General features: G+C 40.4%; 2 protein-coding genes across 19 annotated transcripts in view; both read right to left on the bottom strand.

Moving 5' to 3' along the window:
• Positions 1 to 6279, bottom strand: part of kcnq2a (potassium voltage-gated channel, KQT-like subfamily, member 2a) — a 39929-nt gene extending 33650 nt beyond the window's left edge. For 3 of the 16 annotated variants that reach the window (XM_022211101.2, XM_022211102.2, XM_022211104.2), the window contains exon 1: positions 5500 to 6260. In XM_022211101.2, coding sequence (XP_022066793.1) covers positions 5500 to 5798 — 299 coding nt within the window. In that variant the 5' untranslated portion in view covers positions 5799 to 6260. Of the gene's footprint in view, positions 1 to 5499 lie in introns of all 16 variants that reach the window. The other 13 variants (XR_002596477.2, XM_022211111.2, XR_007942311.1 and 10 more) reach the window with 10 other exon arrangements.
• Positions 6280 to 7882: 1603 nt separating this feature from the next.
• prex1 (phosphatidylinositol-3,4,5-trisphosphate-dependent Rac exchange factor 1) overlaps positions 7883 to 21370 on the bottom strand; it is a 101997-nt gene continuing 88509 nt past the window's right edge. The window contains exons 32-41 of one of the 3 annotated variants that reach the window (XM_051948981.1): positions 20405 to 20622; positions 20034 to 20136; positions 17250 to 17393; positions 14155 to 14269; positions 13289 to 13355; positions 13090 to 13134; positions 12321 to 12496; positions 11964 to 12066; positions 9957 to 10024; positions 7883 to 9849 (exon numbers count right to left, since the gene is read on the bottom strand). In XM_051948981.1, the coding sequence (XP_051804941.1) occupies positions 9807 to 9849; positions 9957 to 10024; positions 11964 to 12066; positions 12321 to 12496; positions 13090 to 13134; positions 13289 to 13355; positions 14155 to 14269; positions 17250 to 17393; positions 20034 to 20136; positions 20405 to 20622 (1082 nt within the window). In that variant the 3' untranslated portion in view covers positions 7883 to 9806. Of the gene's footprint in view, positions 9850 to 9956; positions 10025 to 11963; positions 12067 to 12320; positions 12497 to 13089; positions 13140 to 13288; positions 13356 to 14154; positions 14270 to 17249; positions 17394 to 20033; positions 20137 to 20404; positions 20623 to 21370 lie in introns of those variants that run through there. The other 2 variants (XM_051948982.1, XM_051948983.1) reach the window with 2 other exon arrangements.

The raw sequence follows: 21370 nt of genomic DNA, 5'->3' as shown, positions 1-21370 counted from the left end.
TATTATTTCCCTTGTTTTACTATTGTTGTAATGCACTTTGTGATTTTGTATGTGAAAGGTGCTAAACAGAATAAATTTTACTTACTTACTAACTTAAGTCAAGATACATAGATGCAAACAGACACAGTCTATAAGTCCCAAACTGATCAAATTCGTATGTTCTCTAGTTTCAGTGATCACACATTTTTGAACTTGTGCGTCAGTGATCATAGGTATGTTTATCTCTATTGCTTTGAGTTTTTACATTGGGGCCTGTATTTTCAATATAGTCTCTCTAAAGTATCTGTTTTTGATTGCTCATTAGAGGAAATATTCTACTTATCAACTTAGAAATAATGTAATTTTGTGAGATGCTGCAAGTTTGAATGATTTGACATTTACATAACATTGTATGGGAGCGTATTCACTTCTGCTGTGTGTTCAAAAGAACCCTAGATCAAATAATACTGTTACATTTACAACAGTAAAACTGATTTATAATTCCATTTACTATGACTATTGTTTTGTTTTTATACTATAGTTTCCAATATATAGTCCAATAGAAGGATTTGTTGTTTCTCTATTTCATTAAAAATCACCATTACAAAGCTGCATGTTTGAACTTTTGATGAAGTAACTCTGAAACTGCATGTGATGCAGCACACATGCAAACACACATGGCCATAGTGTTGACTTCTATTTTACAGCATCTCATTTCCAATAAAAAGCCATGAAGAGTATAAAGCACATTCCTTCATGTATTTGAGAAGCAGTTCGGGCCACCAACCCACACATCGACTTGTTGCCAGAGAGGCCCAGGCAGCATCAGGAAGAACGTGACTACTGATCAATCAAGTTGAGGGGACTGTTGTTGGAAGTAGAAAAGCCTGCATTTCCTCCTGAGCTGCAGATAAAGAAACATTGATTTGCCCCGCTCAGCACAACACTGCCTACCCAGACATACTCATCACACTAAATTTAGACTGCGACGAACCCAAGGAGAGCAAATAAGGAGGAAAGGACTTTTCACTAAGCATATAGTGCCTGCGGAGATCCGGTGCCAAAACTGCAGCGTCCACCCTGTCAGGGGAGCTGTGAGGATGACTTTCTGTGACATTCATCTTGTTTAAATAAATGCATAAGTGACCCAGCTACCTGTTGACGTTGTGTTAATTATGAGCCACAAAAGGTACCTTGCTGTGCTTTCAACACTCACAGCAGGGGAGCACAGAAGAGGTTTTCCTATTCTGAAGAGACAAATCAAGATTCAAGACAAGCACATAAATCTTTAATTTATGAGCAAAATAAATGTATTCTGTGAAATGAAGGAAGAAATAAAAGACATGAAAACATTCCAAGCCTGCACTGTAAACTAGTGATTCTATAACTAGTTTTGCAGAAAATAATGTGATAGAATGCAACTGAAGTGGTAAAATGACTAAAATGCTACAAAAATGACTAAGTGTGATACTGAACCTAACTCTTAAAAAAGAGGTGTCATGTTAAGTCAAATTAATGCTATGTATCCAGAATCACAAATTTGGCTGAAGCAGTTATCAATCTGTAACTGATATTAAACGTGGAGGCTCGTCCAAGACAAACAAACATGATGCATTTTGAATATCAGTATTTTTCAACTTGCAGTAGCTGATTGTGCAGAGCAACAGAAACAATCACAGTCTGATAACCGTGGGATGTGAGCTACCAAGGTACTGACCTTTTACACACCACTGTTTAGTCCAAAATGCTTACAGTAGCAAAAGACTGAACATGCTCTACACTTTGCCTCAGTGCCTTTGACCAGAAATGCATTATTTAACTGGCAAACACACTGAAGTGCATTTAGGCAGAAAAATAATGTGATTCCATCTCAATTGATTATCATTACATATTGACAAAGTTAGCCCATGAAACTTCTGTTCTCCATCAACAGGATGATGCTTTCTGCTGAAACAGCGTCATGGGAACACAAGTTGACAGAAGTCAGCCGACTGACCTCAGCAATACGCATCTAGTGATTCACCTTATGCTAACTGCTCATTACCAGATGAATTAAGGCTGCAATGGGAAACATGCCTGTGTTGAGTTGAGCAACGCTGCATTTTATGGTAGCACAAAGATAAATTACTTGAATAAAAATAACAAATCATGAGCATCAACTCCTTCCACTCTCAAGGTCTCTGTTCCAGGACAGACTGTATCTGTGATAAACACACAACTAGCTGTCTTATTTTAATGATTGCCAAGCATGAAACATTTATTCCAGAGGCTGTCTGGTACCGCTGTGATTGAAATGGATGTAGAATTTGTTGTGTTTCCTTTCTGTTTTTTTCAAATTAGGGAAAGTTGCAGTTTTTAGAACACATAATCACTTATTTTTACAAGGCCGTTATTCTATTTCTAATTTCGGTTTTGATTCATTAAGATAAATATCTCAGTTTTTTCTGCAGTTTTCCCAAATCTGACAATGATGATAATGCATTTCAGACTTCACCATCCGTATCCACAGAGGCCAGTATTGTTCATTTTTGCCTCACTCTTTTACAGCTGACTGAATTTGCTGATATTTTCCAGGTGAATTTTTTTCTAAATTCTTAGGACTTAATGGGATGGAATATGAAAATATAATTCTAAAACAATCAGAGGTGCCTGTGAGTTCTCATTAAAACAGCAGAACACATTACATTTCTAACAAAAGCCCAGCCACAGGACTCACACTTCCACTTCCTCTCCTGGATCAGACCACTCTATCACATCTCGGCAGCTTGGCAGCCAGCATCTGTCTGCTGCCGTCCTTCCCTTTTCTTCCCCAGTTTGCCTTCAGGTGGCCAGCTCAGCAAAATGGTGAGTAACTGTACCATGTCCTCAGTCAGCTCTATGAATCACTTAACAGAACATCTATTTTGTTTTCAGTGATTGATCGCCTCCTAAACCCTTTATGTGTCCTCCCCTCTTTGCAGTCTTTTTCAGTAATACTCCTTCATTTCACTTTGGTGCAGAACTTACACAGTTTGTCATCTTATAGCTGCAGAGAGCTTTCAAGTGTCCCACACAGCTGGTGCTTTCTGCAAGAAGAAATGCGGCAATCGTGCTCCTGTTGAAGCCAGATCAGTGATGATATCAGAGCCGAGAGTTCTATATGAGAGCAGGAATGTACTGAAGCTTTGTCAGCAGCACAGGATGCAGAGAACTGACTAGATATGACTTTCTCACAAAGTCTTCTTTGAAACTGCCAAGAAGTATTTTGTAGCAGTGTTTGTGTCAAAATGTTAGATCCACAGATCATTGTGTCGCTACCCTTTAACTAATGTTAGCTCAGTAGCAGAGCTGAAGGGGAAGGAGTGGCCTCAGTTTCAGACAGCTAGAGAGGGATAAAGACAAAGAGAGATCAGAGGCAGCAGGAGAGAGAGAGAGAGAGAGAGAAAGAGAGAGAGAGAGAAAGAGACAAAGAGAGAGAGAGAGAGAGAGAGAAAGAGAGAGAGAGAGAGTACTCTGGATATATGGTGGGTGCTCATGTTCCACATATTGATCATTCACACACATTACAAATGAAACCAGGGAACACAACACCTGCCTAACATTTCCAGAGAAAGGCTGTCTAAGAGAAATGGCTGTTGTCTAGGCAGCAGGACATTTTGCAGTTCTGTCTTCTGTAGTTCAAGGCAGCAGTGTCATCTTGTTAGCCAAATGCTTCATATTCTGGAGCAGAGATAAGAAATACAATGACGTGGGAGAGGAAAGATTTGAGTAATGTCAGCACATGATAGTTTTATAAATCAGGTGGCTGGAGGCAAAGAGTTAGGAGATGAAATGAAGTGTGGTGATTATGAATAATGTAAAGGAGAGACAGACGGAATAAAGGCAGAGCTGTGGCATCTATGCAGATTTTGTTTTTGCAGGACGGATGGCACTGTGTGCATATTGTATGCATTTGTGTCAGGAAGACTTATGACCACAGTCACATGTCTTTCACCTTGCTCCAATCAGAGATGGACATGAACTTACCCCTATCCAAAGAATTCTGATTTTAGACAGCACACATGGTGCTCACCTTGTTCTAAATAGGCCGCTTGGTATAGTTTGGCTCCAAATGCTGTATTATCCTGCAAAAAAATAGAACCCATCACTAGAATCCAGTGTGCACTATATTCATCCATAAAGCTCATTGAAAATCTCCCAAAAAGCAGACCAAGTGGTGAAGAAATTTCAGTTGGCTACTATACTATAGTATTCAATTAATATTTCAGAAGTACCTGCAGCCCATGTGTGTGTGTGTGTGTGTGTGTGGTCTCACAGTAAAGCACATTCTCCCTTCCTTAGAATCAGGCTATCTCAGGGGAGCCGATATGCTGTATACACTGAATTACTTCATGCTGTGGCTATTTCAACTCCTCACCATTGAGCATGTGTTTCGTTGAAATGGAAGGATTTAGGCCTAACTGTAGGGCACTTCAAAGCACAGTTAACTCACCTTTTCATTTGGAGAACAGAGCATTTGTGGGCTGAATGTCCTGTGAATCTTTCATCTTATTGGTCAACACTTAAACAGGAAGTCTGCATCACAGATTATGAGGTAGGGATAGTCTAAAGACATGCCTTTGGTTGCATTTTGGGACATTTAAGATCAAAGTGGAACGCTCAGACTCTGCTGTGCAAATGCAGACCATTCTCTCCTAAAGTATGTGGAACTTGATAGGAAATACAATGCAAAAAATGTAGCAGGACCTCTTTCATGTGTAACAGCAATGACTTCCCTAATAGGTTGTTGCCCTCAGTGCTGCTGGCCTCTGTCCTGACCAGAGAACACTTACATATTTAAAATGGCATCACTGGGGTCTGGCATTAACCGTTTGGAAGAATAACTCATTAACCTGACACACAAATGCATTATGTTCCAGCCACAAGAGCTTCATATGCTATGTGCTGCTGGCTGTAAAATCCTGAACACTCCCTTAGTCTGCGCGCACGCACACACACACACACACACACACACACACACACACACACACACACACACACACACACACACACACACACACACACACACACACACACACACACACACACACACACACACACACACACCTCTGTATTAAGAAGAGTCCACATCACTGCAACGTTAATTAGTGAAAGTAGTGGCGCGGCCCGGAGCTGTCCACGGAGCTCGGTGCTGAAACCTGCCGCATCATAGTGGAACTCCAATCAATAAAACACAGCACAGATATCACATGTACAGCACAGACTGTATGCAGGTTTTACAGTATGTCAACCTGAAAGTTCCTATGATGTAAGTTGCTAAAGCCAGGACTTAGAGTTTTAGCAGGAGCAAGTGAACTGACAGCACTTCCATACTGGGGCTGTAGCAGCTTTAATGCGCCATTAGAACATGATCATCAATGCAGAACCACAGTAGCTCCTCCAAACCATGACACAGTAACAGCAGTGGACCCCCCCAGGTAAGAAAAAAAACCCCACCACGGCAGAACCAACATGCTTGGCTGGAGCCCAGATTGCACTTACACATAAGCGTGGTAGATGAACGCCCATCCCCGCGGTCTCTCCAGTGCATTATATAGGAAATTCTGTAGTTTCCGATAGTTGGCATTTTTCTTCGACGGTCTGGGTCTACCGGCGGAGATGCTGGATCTGGGTCTGCAGAGGATGCTGCTCCGCTTGGTGCTTTCCGAACCCGCAATGAGCAGCGCCCCATCCCTGCTGGATTCGGGAGCCCCGGGGTCCAAACCAACAAACCCGACTTTGTGCTTCTTCTCTCCGGCCTGAGTTGGGTAAACCCCGCCGTTGAGAGATTTCTGCACCATTCTAAAGTCGAGACGATTCCAGCGAGGAGTTGTCCGTGTCCTTGCCGCGGGGATGCATCACCGGTGCTGAGGGGTGTGTGCTGGTGGAGAATGCAGACGGTGTCGGTCCCCTTAGAAAACCAAATGCAATAACCACGCGAAACTGCACAGTATATGCTTTTGCCTTAGCCCCTTCCGGCCATCTGACAGACAGCAAGGAGGGAGACGCACAATGCAGTTTCACTCCAGTCTAATCACGTTGGTCATCAGCAGATCTGCAATCATTCAATGGGCCAGAATATCACAGCACTGTACATTTCAACTCTGCCTTAATTTAAAGCTGCAACATCTGCTGCAGCTGGTCAAACGTTCTGCCAAAACAGTCACAAGTTACCGACTTCAAAGGAGGAGCATTTGTGTGCTTTGGGGAAAACATTTGTCTCAAAATCTGTCCTGAGATAACCCCCATCCTCTCCACCCAGCTAAAGGTGAGTGACTGCAAGGAAGGCTTTCATTGGATGATGCATGTTCATGCAATATTCATTTGTGCAGCTTTCTCCAGTGAAGTTAATGGACACCAAAAACTGTGTCAAGCTTAAGGTTGCTTTTCTGAATACATGCAGTCTTATCTGCAAACACCAGCAAAACACACTGAACTGCACATTCTGAGTGAAACGATACACATCAACTTACAGCAAAGTGAAAGATGTTGACTAAATAATGTATAGCCGTGTGTTCTTAGTGAATTTTCCATAACAATTTTGTTTTAAAGTTGTGCATTTATTTATTCTCTGCACTTCTGAGGCTATGCTAGATGTAAGCATTTTGCCATATTTACTACAACACATTTTACCAAAAAAAATGTAAATAAAAACAAAATGGAAACATTTGCAACTCATGTAAACCCTTTCACTTACTTCAAATGGTACAACTGCAGTGGATAAAATGCTGAAACTAAGATCAGGGAGGGGTATGGGGACCAAGGGTTAACACCCCCATGGACAGGAACAGCTCCCCATGTGGGAGCCTGCCCCCCACCCCCTGGGGAAACACTGGAGAATTAAAACGCTAGAACTGAAATAAATAACATAAAAAATATAAAAATAAGTTAAAATAAAGGTTAAAATATGTAAAACCATAAAACCCTAAAAGTTCAAAGTTATAATAATAAAAAGCATAAGAAGAAGGGCTAAGAATTAGCAAAAGAAGTTGAAAGCCTGGTTAAAAAGATGAGTCTTGAGCCTCTTTTTAAAAATATCAACAGTCTCTGCAGCCCTGAGGTTCTCCGTCAGGCTGTTCCACAAACAGACACCATAGTAACTGAATGCCGCTTCCCCGTGTGTTTTAAATCAATCTACTCTGCATCACCCTCACTATACATGAAATGCTCATCTACACACTGTTTGCATCTTGCCACCAGCTATATATGTAGTATATTTGATGCCAGAGCCTTACACCATAACAATAAACTTATAAATCAGATTCAATGTTGGTTTGCATTTTGTACGCATCATCTATGTTTCTCATAACATGCATGTATCCCAATGTGTGTTATACGTTTCCTTGTCCACCCCTTCTTCTCCTGTCCCTCTTCCTCCTCAACCTCTTCTGTCTCTCTTAACCAAGCCGGCCAGCAGCAGATGGAACACACAGGGTTCTGCTCTAGGTTTCTTCCCGTTAAAAGGGTGTTTTTCTTGCCACTGTCGCCTCAGGGCTTGTTCTGGCAGCTCAGGCATATGGGTTCTGTAAAGCATCTTGAGACAATCTGAATTGTAATTGGCACTATCTAAATTAAATAAAATTGAATAACATAGAAAGCAGGAGGTAATCAAAGATGATATGCACTAAAGCAAAATTATGAGTAAGAGGGGTGAGTAAAAGAAAGTCAGAAGAGCTATTGTTCACTTCCAGCAGCACTTAGTCACAGTCTGCTAATATGGTGTGTGAAGGCAAAATATGTAATAATCTTCTCAAGCTCATTTCTTTTGAGTTGTTTGTGTGTAACCTCAGTCACATGCAGTAGATCAAAGGAAACAAGGGAGAACACACTGTAATGTAGAAAAACACAAGTGGCAGTAAAAAAGAAAAAACAAAACAATCCTGACTCTCATCGTAGGGACTTTTATGTTGGACATCACGTCCTCTGTTGGATCAGCATGTGCCAACAACGCTGCTTCACTGAGAACATTGTCATACTGGGAACATTTTATTTACTAGCTTGTTAAGATTTCATTTACAATAATCATTTTAGAAAGATCAACAAAAATCCTTTGTACAGTTATTTTAAAGCAACATTAAATTGCAGATAAACTATGTACAACAATGAAACATTAGAATAATGTAAATAAATGTCTAATGAGTGACATTTTTGTCCAGTTACACCAACATGCTGCAGTCATTAACTACTCCGAACTGGTAACACACACACTTCAGACCAGATTATAGTAACTAATGCTGCATTGGGCATTCATACTATTTACATGCTCAGGTTAGGAGCAAATTTGATATAGGAAGTGATGAGAAATTAACCATGAGTACTCTATGCCAACTGTAAATTTGCAGTGGTCATGCTGCTACTATTTCAGAATGCTCATTTGGAACCAGGCTGCTTTTAAATAAATAAAAAGAACTAAGTGACCTGCTTAATGAATGCAGCATGCCAAGAGGGTTCTTGAAATGCACGTTCGACATTTTCAAAAACAAGTTGTCAGTGAGGTTACGCTCAGGAAAGAGAAGCAGCTTCTCTTCAAATGCACAGTCACAAATACAAAATGTTTTATATACTATATTATCTCCATAAAAATAATCCAATTTAATTTAAAACATTACTCTGCTGCTGTAATACATGTCCTATCATTTCCTCTGACATCGCTACAGTCTGTATGTACAAGAAAATAAAATCTTCAGTACACTAATGTTACTGTTTCAGTCATCAAACAATCCCTTTGTTTACATCAAACGGCTTACAGTACTTTTTGCTAACACTGAATGGATCGATCATTGTGCTTTCTTTTTTAATACCTACAGTAAATACAACAGCTTCAAGACAACATAAAAGTCAATTTAAAAATCAAATGATGTCTTAGTTAACAGAAGGCAATCCTTCAACTAGTACATTTGAATTAATATATTAATAATTTACCAGTGATTCCATATCACCACCTGCTGACTTTGCTGCTTGCTACCAAACAGCCTTGTATAGTTTGTTTTAGCTTCCTTTGTCCTGATTCTGATTAGCTAGCTTCAGTTCATCCATGCCTTGCACTCCCTGAAGATTAATGTAACACTTCCTGACATATTCCAAACACATAAATAAAATGCAATACATGAGCAGTTATGTCTAAAAATGGCATGCCATTGGTCCTTTAAATACTGTTCAATATGTAGGCTGGAATGCGTTTAGATTCTTTGATACCTGATATAGTATAAGTAAGCGATAGACGCTCCTTCTCGACACAATAAATAACTATCCTTCATATAGTGCAGTAATACAGTACTCACACTAAACCTACAGTAATTGCACAGTAACCACATGCAACGGGCTGAAGAAGAAAACAGCCTCCCCACCAGCTTTTCATCTGTCCCTCATTCCCTACTTCCATCTCTCTGTCTGCTCTTTGACTTTCTGCATCTACTCAGTCAGCTATCATGCATGAACACCGGGGTATTCGAATATTCTACTTTGCTTGGGGTCCGAACATCGAGCCCTGGGGAACACCAGCCCAAATGGAGACAAAGACAGTTTGCAGTCCAAGGCAAAATGGACAACATCTGCATTTAGGATGACAGTCAGCTATAGGTAGTTTGGTTAATCCAGTTATTAATACAAGCTTGGGTGTGAGCATTATCACTGTGGATGTGGTCTCTACGAGGCCTCCTCCTGGTTGCTCATGTTGTCCTGTTCACACCTGCAGGGTCTCTTAGAGGAGAGATGGGACTCTTTGCTTTCATCATCTCCCATCACTTCTTCCACTTCTGCTCTCACGCTCTCCATGATGAGCTCTCTGAGGTGACGGTGTGATGATATTTTTAGAGTTCTCCATCTGAGGGCGGCAAACACAGCTTGAAGAGCCTGTTGAAAAAGAAAAAGTTGAAATGAGGGGAATCCACCTTGTTTGGAACTATGACTGATGCAATGTACTGATGTAATGGGCAGAGGTGCCTAGTTTCATACAGTACCTTGGAGCTGATGGAGGCATCTGGTCCATTACCTTGAGATTTTTAGCAGAGAGCTCAACTCTTGCACCCTGGTAAAACAGAAAATACATCCTATAAGCAATGACCCTACAGTAAGCGGCTTGCCTGCTGTGAAGCATGCAAACTGCTCTATGAGTGTGTCTTCTGGTAGAGGTTCATAGAAGGAGAGACACAAACAATCACAATACATCTGTACATTATGCACTGTCAGTACTATATATAACCTTAATATCCAGCCTGCACATTGATGAAGGGCTTAAAACACAACATTATGGCTATATACAAATGAAAGCAGAACAACTGAAACCTCTTCAAAAAGGTTAAGTGAAGGCTTTTGAATGAACAGATAATTACAATAACATGTAAATAAAAAAATATAATTGTTGATAAATGATGTACATCAACATCAGTTCCTAAAACTTGAGAATTTCACATCATTTGAAGGTGCTTGCATAATATATCCGTACATCTATGAATGGGATGGCCCCACTGCCCTTGGGGTGACTGAAGTAAAATTTCATAAGTCCTCCTTTGTACAGAAAGCCTTATCTATTAAAGGTTGCACAAACTGGAATACTTTACCTATAGCTATCAGAGAAAGCTCCACCTTTGCCAGTTTTAAGAGACAGTATAAGGCATGGCTGATTAGCAAACAAATTTGCAAACATTGAGAAAATCAGGCACTTTAACTATAAACACTTTATGACAGGCTCTGCCTAGAAAGCACTTTAGGGTAGGTTTAACTCAGCCAGAATTCATTTATCATCACTGTCTTTTTTTTTTTTACGAACTTGTTTTAAAAATCTGGAACTCTATGTTTTTCTTTCATGTTTGGGACAACGGAAGAAAATTAGTCCAAAATCCATCTTATTTACTGCAACCTTGTGTAAACCTATGAGATTGTACGTTTATTAATATGCACTGTCCCGTCCAAATAAATTTGATCTAAATTTAATGATTTCTTGCAGAATATAGTGAGTTGTTGGGATTTTTTAAATGAGTAAATGTGAAGCAAAAAATGACTGATATTTGAAGCTTGGATCTGGATAATTTTCCTGAAGAAACTGTGTCAGATAAGAAGTTCAAGGACCACTGGACAGTTTTGAATCAGATTCATCTTCTTTGTACAGTTTCTGGTTGTAAAAAATGGTGTCATTTTGGAGACTGTTTTCAAAGATAACATGCTTTCCAAACAAGTTGTTTGGAGGGTTACAACTAACAAACAACAAAATTACTGAGAATATTGTGTCTTGGAGGTTTGTTTGATATGATCAATAATAAATGGTAGACAGTTGACATTACCGGATTTATTCAGATGAGATTTTGTGTATATTGTAAATAAACATTAAAATCCTCCTATTCTAACAAAGGGTGCTGGATTATTTTATAAAATCATGAAATACTACTATAACTATTATTTTCTAGTAGTAGGTTTTACTAAAATAGGTTATTAAAGGGGAACTTCGTTTTTTTTCAACCTGGGGTCTGTTTTCATATGTCATTTCATACATGTGAGTGATGGAGAAATGAATTTTTGACATAGCTCCAGTATTTAGCCAGGCAGGCAGCTTAGCAGCTCAGCTAGCAGCTCAGCTAGCAGCTCAGCTAGCGAAAAGTATGGGGCAAGTGGCCCCTCCGCGTCAAAGTCCGCCCTAATGTGCTTTTTTCCCCACACTCAAGCTATCGCGCGATTTCGGAACGAGATTTGCTTTCTAGTCCTGAGATTTGGATACAGACCACAACAAAGAGCGATCGCCAGGTAATGTGGAGGTTTTTGTTCACTTCTCATCTCTAGCTTGTTGTGGGACACTCATTGAGACTATCAGAGCCGGCCAGTGTGGGGCAAAAAGCACGTTAGGGCGGACTTTGACGCGGGGGGGGCAAGTTGCCCCATACTTTTCGCTAGCTGAGCTGCTAGCTGAGCTGCTAAGCTGCCTGCCTGGCTAAATACTGGATCTCCCTCTGAGATCCAGTGAGTCTGAGGTTTACCTGTTTGCGCATTATGTCCATGGTCTGCATGATGCAGCGCGGCATGAGGCCATGGTTGGTGGCGAGGATCACTGCCTGCTCCAGTGTCACACTTAGGGTACATCTGTAAAGAAGATAAAGACTGAAGGTTAGTGCTGTGTGTTGCTCAGTAATAAACACACACCGACAGGGTCGTCCATATGCACATCTGCAACACATTTTCTAATAGAAACGCATTCTGACAGTGAGGTGAGGCTGAGCTTTTCAGGCTCAGTGGTGCATGTCATCGACTCTGCATGGTGTTAATCTTCATTCCTACTGACAGACCAGTGATACTACACCGGCAGCAGAATAACGCTGCCGTGGCGCCAGACTGACCTCTGCATGCCTGTACCACACATGGCGATGTGACAGGCTCCCAGGCGGTTACAAAGCTCTGAGGACACACACAGCACGCTGACACCGGACAGGTGACCTTGGGCAGTCGGCCGCACGTTGACATAGGACTGCATTAGTCGGCACAGGTCATCTAATGTGTTGAGGGGTCGCAGCAGCTGTAAGAGGGAAAAGTAAAGGGTCAGGGGTTAAAAGGACGGTTGACAAGATGATTTATCATCATATTAAAAAAAAATAAGGCCATCTTAGCAAGCCATTTAGACTACTGTTGAGTGTGGAATTGGTTTTATAAATCCAAGTGGAGAGAAAAGCCACTTGTTCAGCCGAAAATTTGGCAAGATAATTGATAATTGTGAATCAAACTGAATAGCTAAAAAATAATGCAGTCATATGAATTAAATTCAGAGGTATCATTGAAATGTTTTTTACATTCAACGCTAAGCAGAATAACTGACTTGCAAGATGGAGCAGGGAAAACTATCAGATACAACACAAAGAGGTTGAACTCTTTGCAGTCTTTCTTTTGAAAGACATCGGAAACCTGCGTATAAAGTTCTCTACTATACACTGACACTATGTTCTAGTCAGTTTTAATCACTGGAATCTATTGAAACTACAGTCAGTCTGGGACACTAGAACTGAAGTTCAGTTTATAATGTTGACGTGCTGAAGTTAGTTGGAGTTAATAGGGAGGTCTTGGTGAGCTACTGGGGGTTTCCAGTGGTGGGAATGGCACACCAGTTCATCTTACTTTGGAAACGCTTGGTTGAAGGTCTCTAACTTCAAGGCCCAGTATCTGTGCTTGCATTTATATTCAGTCACAACATGATATAGAAAATTGACTTATGTTACAAGAACAAAATAGAAACTAAAAAAAGACCAGAGACTTAAACATACACATTCTGTGACAACAGTAAAATGGAAATGAATCAGAATTAGTGTACATTTACCTGGTCTATCTTCATTGCTGTGGTATTTGAGTCAGTAGGGAGATTAGACTTCTCCAAATAGAAAGCCCTGTTGGGACAGAAGCATCTCCATTAGTTCTCAAATCTCTTCATCTGGTTTGAAAATTTACCGATTCGTGTCCTATGACTCACTTCGTCTGAGAGCTGAGTCATCGAGCATCTAGAGTACTTCACTTTATAGACTATGTATCTGCCACAGTACATATTTTATCCTTTACTCATGTTGAGTCATTTACTGGGTATTAATGTGCACACATCAGAAATCATGACCACATTAAGAGGTTGCTGAAAAACATTAATAAATTATGGAGGAATTACACAGCAAGAACAGAAGAATGAAACTCTGAACACACATTTACATGTGCACAGGGAGACTACCAAAGATGAACAACAGTAACTGGATTTTTTTAATCTGTTAATTGAAGAAATATCAAAATCACTTTAGCATATTAAAAAAATACTACAAAAAATGCCTTATTCCTAAAGAACCTTGTTCGGGAGTTAATTTGTTCATTGTATGGGCCCTAATCCTTCACTACATACACTAATAAAGGCTTATCTGATCTTACTAATGTTTGAGAAACATTACATCTGAATGAGTCATTTTGCTGCACTCAGTGAACAAGCCAAAAAAAAAATCCTGCTGGTTGATGTGGATTTTGTGAAGGTAAGGTGTGTAAATGATACAGCTTTCACCCTGAAAAATTCTGGACCATGTGCAAAGAATCAAACAGGGAAAAGTAAAAAGCGCACAGTGTCTGCTTGCTTATGCAACACCACGGAGTGAAGTCTCCCTTTAAGGTGAAACACATCTAGTATGGACTGTGATGCAGTGTAGCATAGCGTACCTGAGTTTGCGGTAGTAGGCCTTGACCTTCTCTAGTGAGACAGCGTTGGTGCGCTGCTGGAACTCCTCCATGGCAGCGTAGTCCTGCTGGGACACTCCCTCTGGACGCTCCAGAGCTGGAGAAAAAAAAAAAAAAGAGAGAGGTGGGAGTTTTAACATTACCACACATAGGTACACACTTAAATGCACACACAACTCCATGGCCCTTAAACATGAAACCTCACAACTTCCCGTGTGATCATTGTGTTTTACACTAAAAGATACAACTGTAGTGTGGACTCTGAGCCCCCATGTATTTCTCCAGCCAATCTTAAACTATCCTCTATTGGTAAGGCAAGGCAAGTTTATTTGTATAGCACAATTCATACACGTGGCAATTCAAGGTGCTGTACAATGCAAAAGAAATACATTCAGAAAAATCATTTAAAGGTAGACATGCATTAAAATATTTAAAATCAAACATAAAAGTACATATTAAGATCACAAAAGTGCATTAAAAGACAAGAAAACAGATTGAACATCTAAGAGAAAGCTGCAGTAAATCTGGTTTTCAGGCCTGATTTAAAAGAGCCGACAGTTTGAGCAGACCTCAGTGTTCAGGAAGTTTGTTCCACAGGTGAGGAGCATAATGGCTGAATGCTGCTTCACTGTTTTTGGTTCTGATTGGGGGAACACAGTAAACCTGTCCCTGATGACTGGAGGGCTCTGGATGCTTCATATGGACCTAATAAGTCCAGGATGTGTTTTGGTCCAAGATCATTCAGTCCTTTGTAGGCCAGGAGTAAGAACACTACATTTGATTAACAGGAAGCCGGCGTAGTGCTGTGAGGACTGGTGTAATATGGTCCAGTTTCCTGGTGTTGATTTCCTGTTAAGACACCATTACAATAATCTAACCTACTGAAAATAAATGCATGAACACGTTTCTCTGTCTCTTCTCTAGACAGGAAACCTTTGATTCTAGCAATGTTCTTCAGGCGGTAATAGACAAGATTTAGTAACAGCTTTCAAGTGGTTTTTAAAATTCATTTTTGAGTCAATAATGACACCAAGGTTTGTGACCTGATCTGTAACCTTTAGTGACCTGTAGTCAAAGTGAGCACTGATTTTTGACTTGTAATTTTTGGGGCCAAAATACAATCACTTCAGTCTTGTCTGCATCAATGAATTGCAGACAGAAAATTTTAAAGACATTTGCAGATTGCGGTTTGCTTTGACAAATCTCAGTATGCAATTTACAAATTCTTTTACACATTTACAAATCTCACTACAGACACAGATTGAGATACAGACACACAACTCTTGCTACAATAACATCCTCATAATCCTCAAGGTTCATAGCTATGGTTCTTCAAAAAGGTAAAGATTCAAAACTTTTCTCTGTCTAGGAATGATTGTTTATGGTGAGGACACATGTTTCTGGGCTGCACAGTGGTTGGTGGTTAGCACTGTCACCTTGCAGCTAGAAGATCCCCGGCCTACAGTCCGGCCTGGGATCTTTCTGCATGGAGTTTGCATGCTCTCCCTGTCCATGTGTGGGTTTTCTCCAGGTACTCCGACTTCCTCTCAGAGTCCCAAAACATGCTGTGGTTAATTGGTGATTCTAAATTGTGTGTAGGTCTGAATGCGAGTGTGACTGTTTGTCTCTATATGTAGCACTGTGACAGACTGGTGGCCTGTCCAGGGTGTCCTCTGCCTTCGCCCCAAGTCAGCTGGCATGGACTCAAACCCCTCGCAACCCAAATAAGAATCAAGCGGTGTATAGATAATGGATGGATGGACACATGTTGCCACACATAAACTTTATCATCTGTAGTATCACAAGGAGCCTCATATGTCCTCCCAGCCTGCAGCTGCAGCTGTTTCCCAGCAGGTGGTGATGTTCACACACAGATCTGCAGACTAAAAGGAAACAACACTCGCTCACTCATTGGACTAATGTTCCAACTAGCACTTTGGTATGGAAACTTAATGGCTATTTCAACAACAGGCATGATGCATCTTGGCCTCCATTCAGAGACTGATGGCATGGAGCAGCAGAGGTAAAGGTGGAGTGTTTCAAATGGTCGATAAAACATTTCAGTGTAACTTAATATAAGCATATAAAGTTACTACGAAATGTATACAAGTAAGAGGTTAAAAGGCCGCATGACACATTCAGTGTTTTTAATGATTCAAGTTTAAATGTCTGCTGTACATGAGTGTTTTCTGGGATGCATTTCAGACTGTGTGAACCCACTGAACCCCAAACATTTTCTGGACATTTTTTGCTCTGGCTACATTGTTTTCTTATTGCTGGCTCATTTTTCACTGCAAAATACTTAGCTAGAACCATGGCTTGAAGTAAAGAGAGTTTAAAAATATCTTCTGTGCATGTAAAAGTTAAAATGCCATAAATCATACAACATTAAGAAAGAGAACTGAATTTCTTTGATTGTTTTACACACAAAAAAACTGCAATCAACATGTAAAACGTTATCGAAAGGCCCAGAGTTGTTACCGATACTGGGAAAAGGTAAATATGTACAGTATATATTTACCTATTTAGATTCTGTGTAAGCACTGCCCGCAGTTCGGCTACAAAAAGTTGCTGAATTCGTTACAACTGTTGGTTGCAACTGATTCACTAATTACTTTGCAGTTGCAGAATTCTTTGTTTTTACAGAATCTAATCAGTGACAGTTATTCGGTTTTGGCAAATTTAAAATGAGACATAAAAAACAAAGTACATCTAAGTAAATATCAATTTTAAGCAAGGAAAATCCCAATCTTTCCCAAACGAACACCATATCACAGACGAGTAGTTCATCAGTAAGTTGAAAACTTGATCCTTCTTTTTGTCCACTGTTCCTTGTCCTGATAAATGCTGTAATTTTGGCAATTTTTTAAAGTAAAAAAGCCCTGCAAACCCATCAGCGAGCTTTGCGGTTCAGGGGGATAATACTCAGGAAGGTATTGCAAAAAAATACTATTTTGGGGCTGAAACTATGGAATTTCTCTTTGCATTGTTACAGCGTGCTCCACTATCTGGTTTACAACTGGGATAACTCATGTTCAGGTTCTGCAGTTCTTCTGTTCCAGTGTGGTTAGTCTTACCCCTGCTGAAGAGGATGGTGTGGAGCTTGAGGCTGCCTCCATTTTGCAGCCGACTGGGAAGCTCACTGAAGTGACAGCTGTCCAGATACAGGGTGACCCTCAAGGCCTGTCGGCTGCCCTCCACCTGGTAACACACTGGTGTGTCTGCAACACACAACCAGAGAAGGAAAAAGTTAACAAACCTGTCATGTTACACTTATGGCTGTTGGACCAACTCAACATACACTATAGTAAGTTTGAAGTCACTGAGAAGTGTCCTTATTTTTGCAACAGTTTTTTTTCCAATGAACATCAAATGCATCGGAAACCCTAACCCGAAATACAGTCCAGACATTGTCAATGTGGTAAATGACTATTCTAGCTGGATCTAGCTGATTTTTAATGAAATATCTACATCGGGGTACAGAGGAACATTTCCATCAACCATCACTCCTGTGTTCTAATGCTACATTGTGTTAGCTAATGGTGTTGAAAGGCTAACTGATGATTAGAAAACCTTTGTGCAATTATGTTAGCAGATGAATAAAAGTGTGAGTTTTCATGGAAAACATCAAATTGTCTGGGTGACCCCAAACTTTTGAACGGTAGCATATGAACATGTGTTGTCAAAGCACATTCATTCTATTCAGGCATTTTATTGCGTATGTCTGCATGAACTGCAATTTCACTTACACTTATTCAAAATGCATAAGTTGAAGAGTTGTAAACTACGAATGCATGGAAAATATCACCGACTTTACTTCTGCTCCGTTTGTTTGCAAGTCAGAAGCTCTTATGTAACTCAGGTTTCGATATGTCATGTAAAACAGCATACAGAGACTGCATAGTACACATCAGCAGTTATTTCAAAGAACTGATATCTTTCCCCAAAAACTGTTAGTATACTTGTACTCCAACTTTATTTTAAAAAAATACAGTCATTGCAATGGCGGTCGCATCAGAATCTCTGTGCTGTCAAGGCTGAAAGTGGAGAATTTACTGCTTACTTTGTCCCCAGTATGGCTTTATTTTTGTTATGCCATTGATAAAGAGCGCAAAGTTATAGACAGAAAGTAAAAGAGTACATTTAAAGATAAAAAGTTACTTAATGACCCTGCATATTCATGTCTGTCTGTATATAGGAGCTAAATTAGATTTTAAGACATTTTCAGCTTTACGAAACCCTGATAAATGGTGTATAAATCATCAGGCAAAACAATTTTTAAAAAAACGGATCCCTGAGCTCATCATGCGTGGCAACAATACATATTTAGGTTATTATGTCAAAGTCTTGTATATTTTTTAAGTATCTTCCTGCACATAAAGAAATTTTAGTTTAAATGAATTTATCATAAAGGTGTTACAAAAGCAGAGCAGAAACTATTTCTAATCCTACAAACAAATCATGACTAGTAATAATTCATGAATCTGAAGCTTACTTGCACTGATTTCTCTCAAAGGTGACACAGGAGTACTTGTCAGAAAATGGAAAAGGTGACCTTTACTGAGTGACCTCTAGGGTCAGCGCTCTTTTCTAGAGAGCCCATCAAGCCATAATCCTCTGGAATTGGCTGTGATGCTTCAGGCTGAACTCAGGGGCCTCAGACTCTGTGGGGCTTACATGTCTGTATCCTACCTATAGCGCCCAGCTCATTGAAAATGCTATTAGCAAAATCAATACTGTCCAGTGCACTCTGACGCCACAAACCGTCTACCTGCACTGCAGCAGTCTGAGCGGATGTGCAACTTCAGCACAGAAGCTTGGTCGAAACATGTTTTTACATCAAAGCACTAGAGACTGGGTCTGTACAGTATGTATGCCTCCATGTCCCTGTCACACGTAATGAGTATAAGAACAGAATGAATGGCTCATAGCAATATGTGCTACTGCATGCACTGGTTTGTATATTCATGCACAACATGTGATTACAAAATACATTCTGGAGATGTGAACCTAGAATAGCAAATTCCTGCCACATCCACAGCTTTGTCCCTTAAAATGGGAAGTGCATGTTGTGCTTTTCCTTTGAGCAGCAATCTCTGCTATCCACATTGAGGCTGCTGAAAAGACGACTGATTCAGGATGCAGTCATCCTTTGTAGCTGTTTAAGGTTTCCGGTAACCCAGAGCACCTTCTGTAAATGTAGATACTCAGGTTATTAAAGGCACAAATATGCTCAGGTGCAAAACCTGATGTACACAGTTCTGTAAAGATGCTCAGAACGGCCACTTTGCACAACCTAAGTGCACCCTTAGTTAAAACTACTGCACTATAGCATTGTATTAGAATGCTTACTCTGAAATAAAAGGTCTGACCTTGGGCTCTTTGGCACGATGGAAGCAGTGCAAACCACAAAATCAATTTATCATTTTCATGCATTTAAAGAATATTTCTCCACTATAGCACATAACGCATCGTAAATTAAATGCTTGCGTATATTTAGGCAAGCTTCAATGACGTGTCTGAGAGCATCGCTAAAATTTAAATGAAACCCCTCACAGCCTGTCAGGACGGAACATGTTAACTGTAATACAAGGACAACGAGGACATTAAGGGAATTTATGTTCTGCCCTTGTTTAAGATGATTTATAGAGTCATTTATGGTGTTTCAGCTCTCTATTCAGTAGCTCACCGCTGAAAAGAAAATTAAATCTGCAACAGCAAAATGGCAATTTCACCCTCAATAGCTACCATACATCCACATAATAGAACTTTATTCAGAGTTAGTTAAACCATCCAGCTGCTCATTAGTGGCAGTGTGGTTTGAATGGGCCAAGTCAGTCTTTGTTGATGGAGTCTCTTACTTGTGACTAGACACTCATCCTCCAGTGGCCTGAAGAACACAGTGACTTTGTCCAAGTCCAACAGGGCTGCCTTGGTGTCCTCCAGCATGGTCCGCTCCTCTTTCTGCCGGAGGAGAGAAAGAAAGCTCAGAAGTTGCACCAAGAAGAGTGTTTAGATAGCTGTGGAGGCAGCTGCATGGCTAGAAAGTCATACAGATCCAGAGGTTGAGGACGACATCACAAAAGTGGAGATGAGCAGACATGCACAAAATGTTGGTGTTGCTTTAAAACTGAATCAGGATTTTCACTTAAAAATAGCATCAAGCTTTAAAGCTATGTATTCAGGCATTTTTTTCTGACCAACCAAACGAAAACACTAAATCCGTCCTCACCACGTGTGGCGCTAGGGTGGACTGGAAGTGCAGCAGAACACCAATGGCGGATATCTGCTCCAGCCACTTGCGGCTGGTCTCTTTGCTGTCTTCCTGGTACTCGCCGGCGTTGTTGAACCGCGATCGCAGCGCCATCAGCAGCTGCTCGGCCAGCGTGCACAGGGCTCCTGTCGCCGCCTGGCAGAAGATCACATCCCGTCGCAGCTGCAGAGACGTATCTGGTGTCGGAGGACAGGTGAACAAGAAAAGATGTCAGAAAGCGGCGGTGGAAGTTCATGAAGGTGGGAGGTTATGTGGAGAAAATGACAGCGGAGGGGAGTAAAAGCAGCAGTAAGAAAATGAAAGGTTACAGAGGAAGACATGTAGCAGAAAAAGGTGAGCAGATCAGTACGTAACCTCCCTCATTTCACATGTCCTGAACTTGCTCCAATGCATAAACCTAATTCCATTAGTCTGAATGTTCCATTAACAGGCACCTTATGGCACTGCATCCAGTTCAATTAGGCTCGAATATCTGACACCAACCCTGATTCCAGCACAAACACAAAACACAACTGGTCTCAGCCTGAATATAAAGTACATTTGAAATGCTTTATTTTGTGTTTACTGGATGTTTGATTAAAGAAAATGCAAAAAGAATTAAAAAGGAATTAATCTATTATTTTTTTAAACATGTTTTAACCCTCTGAACTCCAAAACCATGGACTTTTCACCTGAACTGCAGGTTGTGTTTATGCAGAGTAGATGGGAGACAAATATGGAAACAAATGAAAAAAACAAGCAGTAAAATATCTATGCTATGGAAATTCACCAGTTTTCTTTCCAGTATTAGTCACGCTTGTAGGAACTTATTTAGTTTTAATTTAGGTTTATTTTTTTTTAAACTAAATAAGATCATAGATGTGCTGTTTTCATAGAGGCGCACTGAAAAACAAGCCACAGTGAGTAGAAATGTGATAGGGGCGA

The sequence above is a fragment of the Acanthochromis polyacanthus genome, chromosome 6, assembly GCF_021347895.1.
Source record: "Acanthochromis polyacanthus isolate Apoly-LR-REF ecotype Palm Island chromosome 6, KAUST_Apoly_ChrSc, whole genome shotgun sequence".
NCBI classification, from domain to species: domain Eukaryota; kingdom Metazoa; phylum Chordata; class Actinopteri; family Pomacentridae; genus Acanthochromis; species Acanthochromis polyacanthus.
This window is presented reverse-complemented; position numbering and strand designations above follow the sequence as displayed.